The sequence below is a fragment of the Hydractinia symbiolongicarpus genome, chromosome 3, assembly GCF_029227915.1.
Source record: "Hydractinia symbiolongicarpus strain clone_291-10 chromosome 3, HSymV2.1, whole genome shotgun sequence".
NCBI classification, from domain to species: domain Eukaryota; kingdom Metazoa; phylum Cnidaria; class Hydrozoa; order Anthoathecata; family Hydractiniidae; genus Hydractinia; species Hydractinia symbiolongicarpus.
Window position 1 is genome coordinate 15,633,500 of NC_079877.1, and position 7,664 is coordinate 15,641,163.

The 7,664-nt window shown below is 31.1% G+C and overlaps 1 protein-coding gene across 1 annotated transcript; it reads left to right on the forward strand.

The window, feature by feature from the left end:
- The first annotated feature begins 5,127 nt into the window (after nucleotides 1–5,127).
- Nucleotides 5,128–7,594, forward strand: LOC130636866 (uncharacterized). The gene is made up of 4 exons (XM_057446715.1): nucleotides 5,128–5,440; nucleotides 5,532–5,885; nucleotides 6,315–6,416; nucleotides 7,449–7,594. Exons 1-4 carry the CDS (start codon nucleotides 5,128–5,130, stop codon nucleotides 7,592–7,594), a joined length of 915 nt encoding a protein of 304 aa, XP_057302698.1.
- Nucleotides 7,595–7,664: the final 70 nt, after the last annotated feature.

A 7,664-nucleotide genomic window follows, 5' to 3' on the forward strand; every position in this document is an offset into this window, starting at 1 on the left:
GAATCATTGTTTTCTGCGCATAAGTCTTGTGAAAAATTAATAGGTAAGACATAACACAAATTTCAAATCATGTCAATTTTGATTGTTATATAACTTTCACTTAGCTAAGCGTTCGTAGCAACTCCTGTTTTTTTGCTTCTTTTGCGACACCCACCACATTGAATCCTTTGAAGAAAGGAATAAAAAAAGGGTTGTCAATTTGGTAATATAAAAACTTTTAAACATTGAGCTAGATTTGTCTTGCTTAAGTCAAGTTAATCTTACTAGCTTGCGGATAAATGGACTCCACAGAGGTCTGGCATGTATAGGGTTAAACAACGCTTTTAAATTAGTTTTCTGCTATCAGTGATGGATAAGGCATAAAAACAAATAATTTCTTAGCAAACTTGAGATAAACAATATCGAATGATTGGCAATTTTTTTTTTTTTTTTTTTTGAGGGGAATTTTAAATTAAATGAAATATGTGATCTGCATAAAAGCAATTTGACGATAATTCTTTCGGTGGAAATTTTCTGTATTAAATGAAATAGGTTATCTCAAGAATATTTTTAAGGTTTTGGAACACATTCTTTAAAAAGTTTGTTGTGATTTTAGATTTACTGAGTGTGTGTCAAATGGTGTTACCGTTACCCTTTAGTCTTCTGGCACTAATGCATTTTTTCGTTCTCAAAATAGAATGTCAGGCAAACAATACTTCTCTGTATATATTTATAAATGCTATATCCAATTGACCCTTATTTTCGAAAACATGGTTGTTACAGAATTCCTTGGTAAATGGACTCTGATTCCTTCATTTTGACTAAGAAGGCTCTGAATATTTTAGGATATTAAAGTTCAATTATTACGGTGTTCGAAACTCATAATTTTGAATAATAATCACGTATGTCGGTTGTAACGTTATAAGAAAGGAATAGATGCATGGAAACGGAAAGCAGTTTCAAAATGGTTTACTAATAACTTTTTAAAACATGTGTGAGATGTTCCATTTCAATGTCTGTTCAGAGTTCATTAAAAATAAGTTCAATTTTTATACATTTAGCACAAGTTTTTCTATTGTTGCTTCCTTCTAATTTAACTATACATTTTTTATTTTAGCGAATGGAGTCACAATAACTACAAAATCGAATAACAAAATTGTACTTAAAGGCAATACGTTACAATTGGAATGGACTGTAAATGTATCTCCTGGTGACATTATTGCTTTAAGAAGTGTCTACTTGTTACCTGACTTCATTAGTCCAATACTAGTTGACGGTAGTGTCATAGAAAAAGGTCGAGAATTATTTGGTGGAAACAGATTATCAGCTACATATGGGAACACGACGTACACAATGTCTTTAATGGATGTGAGATACAATGAAAGTGGGACATTTCGACTATTTGTATTTTTTCGAAATAATGGTTTAAAGGAAACCAAATCCGACATTCATGTTAGAGTTACAGGTGGGCTGTACAATACTTTTTCAATCGACTGGAAGCCTATTGGTCCTTCGCTGCGAATAGTATTAGTTTCGCATTCAGGCTGAGTCATGCGAGAGTTTATAAGAGTGTGAATATATCCTTTATGCTTATCGATCAGCATAAGAATAGGATTAATATTTTGGGCGGTTGCCTAGTTGATCGATTTAGGTGCTTGCACATCATTCAACATGATAGCAGTACCAATAGGAACTAAAGAGGCTATTTTGGGTAAGCAAGTTCAATAATAAAAATTCAACAATAGAATTATCTCAAAAAAGAGAGATGAGATGTTTATTCAATATTCCTATTTTTGCTCAAAAATCGTGATTAGCAGCTATATTTCAATCACAGGTTGTGATTGGTTCAAAAATCAATTGCATCTAATTATTTGCGACTAAGTAATTATAACAGTCGCGACTTGGTGCAAAAAGTTGCCCTTTTAAAAGCTCAAAATGGAAGCAATAGGTTGTTGTAAGAGTTGCTGTTTTAACAACTTTTGGTGGTTTTGTGTAAACATCCCAACTAATGCTCTAGCGGATTAAAAGATAGATTTTTAGGGGTTTTTTAGGGATGAGAAAGAGGCTCCCGGTGTGCAACCCCAAACTCAAAAAGGTTTTAATTTGATAGGACAAGCAATGTTAGATAAATGTTATTATGTGAGTGATTTTGGATGACGACATCCATTATTTCCGTCCCTGATATTTCACCTAATACTTTCTTAACATATTACAAGTCCGCTGAAGATATATGTGCGCAAAAAAAAAGTAAACGATAAATAAAAATGATGCCAAACCCACATCGCTCACATTGAAATCAATCCTTTTGAGTTTTTTTCAATAATTTTTATAAATTATTATTGTAAGTCCATCATATAAAAATTAGACACTTTAATTACATCAGTGAATCTTATCTTTTTTTTTAGAAAAAATGTCTTTTTTTTAAAATACCTTATTTCTATTTTAATGTTATTATTATTTTAATGGGACGAATAGCCATTGTAAATATGGAAGTGCCTGAAAGACAGTTAATAAAAAAATAAAAAATAAAAATAAAATAAATAAAATAAATAAAAAAAAGGATCTTGAAGGTAGAAAAGAATTCTAATTAATCAGTAAACTATTGTATTTATAATATTTCTTTATAAAAATCAACGTTACAAGTTTACCTGGTTCAACTTTAAATTAAAACGTTCACTTTATATTGTATCAAACCATTATATAAAAAAACCATTATATAAAAAAAATTTTTAGCTGTAAAGTTATCTCTATCTATCCAACAAAAATAATAACTTTAACTTCGCTTTTTGATACCAATACAAATCAATGCAGCTCGTGCTTTTTTTAATAAGATTGATTTATATTACACTGGGTTTTTATAAAGTCGTGTGTAAAACTTTTTTTGCCTTCAAATACGTTGTTGTTCGTGGGTACAAAAATAGTTTTTATCATTATCCCCCGATTTAAAGGTTAGGAGGCTGGATGTTCTCAAATTGTCTTTTATTTTACAATTATGATGTTCTTAATTTCTTTTATTTTTTTAAATATTTTTGTTAAACAATGTTGCTCAACTTGGTGCTTTTATGTTTTAGAACACACGTTAGCGCAAAGAGATCTTTCTTTGGTTAGACGTGCACACACGATTACATTTAAAAGTAATGCGATTTTCCTTAAAAGATAAATAGGACCTGTTATTTCGAACATATGCAACTGAAGCTTAAAAATTAAAAGAAAATAAGCATGCGTACTTGAAAGACGAATCGTTCTTGCTTTCAAGAATTTCAAAGACCCGATATTTAAAAACTCAAAAATTAAATAGTGCTTAACGCTGGGGTATATCCATTTGAAAATGTTAGTTTTAATGCTGCATTTACACTTGAGCACATTTATTTGGATTTATGAGTGAGCCTAATAATAGAAATATATACGGATTGGGGTCATACGCTAACACCTGTTTTTTTTTCATATTTATACCGATCTGAATAACTTCTGAATTATTTTGAGGTGATAATTTAAAATGTATGTTTTGGTGCACGAGCGTAAACAAATGAAATCAGTTAAAACATTTCCGTTTTACAACAATCACATTCCTGTTTGATTCCGAATACTTTCTTTATAACCCGTTTAAGTGCTCACGTTTAAACGCAGTATAAATATTAAAGAGTCATGCATATTCAAAGTATTTCTAAAAATATTTGGAACTTTTCTATAATATTTTTAAGGTGGGAAATATGACCATTTAAATCAGATGGTTTAGTAAAATTTCTACTTCTACTCGTCTCAAACAAAAATAAGATAATTGTGCGATAACATATGCTTTGTTCTGTTGCTGTTTTTGTAAATTTTAAACACTCACCGACAATAATTAGTAATATCTCTTTCTCTGTATGCGCTATCTTGTCATTCTTTTTTCGGTAGTTGCCTTGGCGAAGAAAAATGACCGCAAAATAATTACAAAAGAAAAATAAATTCTGTCAATATACTTTTTTAATAAGCATGATTCCACAGATTTTTCCTTAATGCGCAAAGTTTTTAGACCAACCAAGCGTTTGTTTAACGGTATGGTTTTAGTTGCAGCCACTAATGCTTCAATTATGCTGAACATGAAGAAAAAAGAAATCAACTAAGCCTCGTTAATTCTTAAAATATTTAAATAATCAGTATCAGGACATCGAAAAGTTAGAAAAAATCTTTTAAGGAAGAACAAAACCATAGTGATAAAATAAGACTTTAATAATATGCTAATAATTTAAAAAATAAGAATTAATATAGCATATCATAATCTTTACGGATTCGTCCGCCTTAAGCAAACTTTCCAGTTGGTCCACCTCTTCACCACTGTCAATGCCGACAAACTCTCCTATTTGAGGACTGTTTAACTATTCATCTTTTCTGTGAATTTTATTATTTATCATTCAAAGACTAAAGTTAATGTTTTTTAAACAGAACAAGAAACTCAAATATAAGAAAGGTACTGCCTTTTGCTGGCAAGTCCCAAGCAGAATTTCTTAATTGAAAACCACAGACGGAAATGTATTTAGCGATATTGGCCATTTTGACTTTTTGATGAATTTGATAGTGGCCGCTTGTAGTCAGCTCCTACAAGCACTTTCCTAAACGTGCGTATTATACAGCAATTTGTTGCACTACATGAAAAGGCCTAAAAAGCGTGAAATCTGCGCGTGCTGAGCAAAAATTAGCACACTTTAAAATTTTAAAAATTAAACAAATAACCAAAGATCTAAAGTCCAAGCATGATGTGAGAACTGAAAAGGTAACCAAGGTTGAAGTGCGTTTTACAAACAAAAAATGGCTTTCTCGATTGCTTGTTGTCACGATCTTTGAAAATCTTCCTTTCTATGCAAGAATTTATGTCCAGGATTGTACTAAATAAAAGAAAGACTTAGTACAGCTATAAGAAATATGCATTAGAAAGGAACCTTCAAATTCGTCCTCCTTTGCAATAATTCATGTCCGGGATTGTGGTTAATAAATAGTAAATTCAATAACTTTAAGATATAGTAGTACCCTTTATTATTTTATTCTATTTTATTTTACATGGTTTAGAGTTAATATATCATATATTTAGATATCTCATATATTTAGAAAAATAAACAGTCATTTTCTGTAACAAATATGAATTGCTGTTGAATAATAAGTACCGTTGTTATGTCACTTCTTATAGGTAGTTCAAGTTTTTGTGACATAAATTTGAAATATCATCACACTGTAAACGAAAGTGAAGTTTTAACAGTGGTGCAGAATGTATGTGGATATCCGATACCTGAATTGAAATGGAAAGTGGGAGATGACAACTTCAGTACTGCATCTAGCCCTTCTGTTATTAATAATGAAACCAGACAATACGAATACAGTTTTAAGACTCGACATATCACTCGCAAAGATTGTGGAAGAAACCTCACATTTGTTACTTCTAATACAATAGGAAGTATAGAAAGAAATGCCAAAATTGATGTGAAATGTGAGCATGAATTTTAATATATGTTTGTTTTTATTAAATTTTTCATTTTTAAGAGTTCCCTTAAAGTTTCTTTTTGTGATGTTTTTCATAGTTGTTCCTTCACCAGTCTCGATGGTTTCGTTGTCCAGTTATAATGGAACCTGTGTTCGTGTCACTTGGGATGGAGAAGATACTGGGAAATGTATTCTCAATTACCATGTGTGGTTTTCTGGTAGAGAGATTACTTATAACACGTCTAACACATATTTTACACTCTGCAATGCAACAGATGTTCGCAATGTTACTGTTTGGGCATCATACAATGCAAATGTGGAGGAACATTTTACCACAACTTCATCACCAGATATCACCTTGACAACAAATAGCACCACAACTTTGTCACCAGATATCACCTCGACGCGAAACATAGCGACGACCAATGCAGTAAAATGTGTACAGAGAACATGTAAATTAAACTGTAAATATGTTCTTGTTTTAGATGTTTTTTGCCATTGTTTCTAGCAATCACATCCTGAAAAGGGGGACTGGGTATAGATTAACTGGAGTATAGAAATTTTTAAAATCTCCTAATGAATCAAGATAGATTTGATAATTGTAAAAGGTCAGCAAGTTGAGTATATAATTATAATATATACGGCAATTTAGTTAAATGGCGGCCTCTTTTTAAGTTAATTTTAAATTATTAATACAACTTGGTTATTGGATCGTAATCCCTAGGAATTAACAAACGCTGGTTGGAGAGATTTATAAAATACAAATATTAAGTACGTTAAACAACTACAGAGTAGTATCGATATCGAACTTGTCTATCAGGTCTAAGATTTATTAAAACAGCTAATTATTTCTCCTTTATCATTACTTTTTTTCCTTTTAGGTGATTGCCAATCTACAAGTAACATTACCGTTTCGATCATTGTCACATTAGCTATCACACTGATTTTAATTACAATTGTTTTTATAATTTCAAAACAAAAAGGTAAGTATGTCCTGTTCATGATCTTATTTGTGATTGCTAATTAAAAAAAAAACCCAAAATACAGCATATTTATTTTGAGAATGTTGGAGAAGTATCGTTTATAAATATTTCCAAACAATATTTGTGTTGGAACCTAGGATTTGAAAATTGGCTGTGTTATAATATATACTATTCCGGTAAATACACAAAGGTTTCGACAGTCAAATGACTCGGAGAAAATACAGACACAAACATTTCTTCTGCTGACAGAGAACAACGGGATCGGACATATAAAATGATGTTAAATTGTAGCAGAGCATCTGAATCTGCAAAATGTAAAAAATTAAATCAACAAATTAAATTCTTTATGCCGAGAGAATAAATAATAACAGCTCAAGTCATCACGGCCAGTTCATTTTTACTGATGCTTTTTAAAAAAAAAACTGTACTGCACAAAAAGGGGGAAGGGGCAGGGAAAGGGGGGAGACTTAAAACAGCCCAGCTGAAAAGCACAAAGTGTAGCTTAGAAAAGTCTCACGAATACCCCACGACTATCCGTAAGCAGTAACGGGCGTTTAAGTTTGATTAGAACATTTGTTTGTAAAAAAAGTCACGCAAGGAAGGTTAATAAAACAGAGATGAAATATTGCGAAAAAATGTTGGATTTCAGTACGAGTGTAGTATTTTATTATTTATTGATAATTTCTCTCACAAATAAGGTGATAATTAATTGCGTCAAGCTTGGGTTAATTGTCGATTTGATTGTTCAGAAACGCAACATTAAAGAAACTTAAAACAAAGTTTTAAAACTTTTCCTATTGCCAGTGAAAATCGTTTGTAATTCTTCTGTATCAGATAACGACTACTTCAGGGTATTTGTTTTTTTTACTTTAAAAAATTAACCAGCATTATATTTTTTTGTCTTCCTGGCGATTTGAACAACGTCTAAACGTTATCGAAGTAATAATTACGAAATACAATAAGGAAAATCTGCAAAAAGTTGTGACAGCAAAGTTTTAAAATTTCACAACAGTAAATGCTTTTTTTATTTAGGTTTTATTATTGTCATCAAAAGGCGGAAAAGACCACCACAAATCTATAAAAATCGAAGTACTGAAGCAGAGTCGACAATTTCTCATTATTCAGATGTTGACGCCAAAGCTCTGAAGTATATATGCAAATTTGCCAACGACGACTGAACATTAAAAGCAGTAAAATGAAATTAAGTTGCATAAGAAGGACATATACGCCAATGTCAAGGTCTAAAAG

Coding starts and splice junctions, on each gene's coding strand:
- LOC130636866 (XM_057446715.1), top strand. CDS start 5,128: ATGTCACTTCTTATAGGTAGTTCAAGTTTTTGTGACATAAATTTGAAA. Junction 5,441..5,531: donor TGCCAAAATTGATGTGAAAT/GTGAGCATGAAT, acceptor TGTTTTTCATAG/TTGTTCCTTCACCAGTCTCG. Junction 5,886..6,314: donor AAAATGTGTACAGAGAACAT/GTAAATTAAACT, acceptor TTTTCCTTTTAG/GTGATTGCCAATCTACAAGT.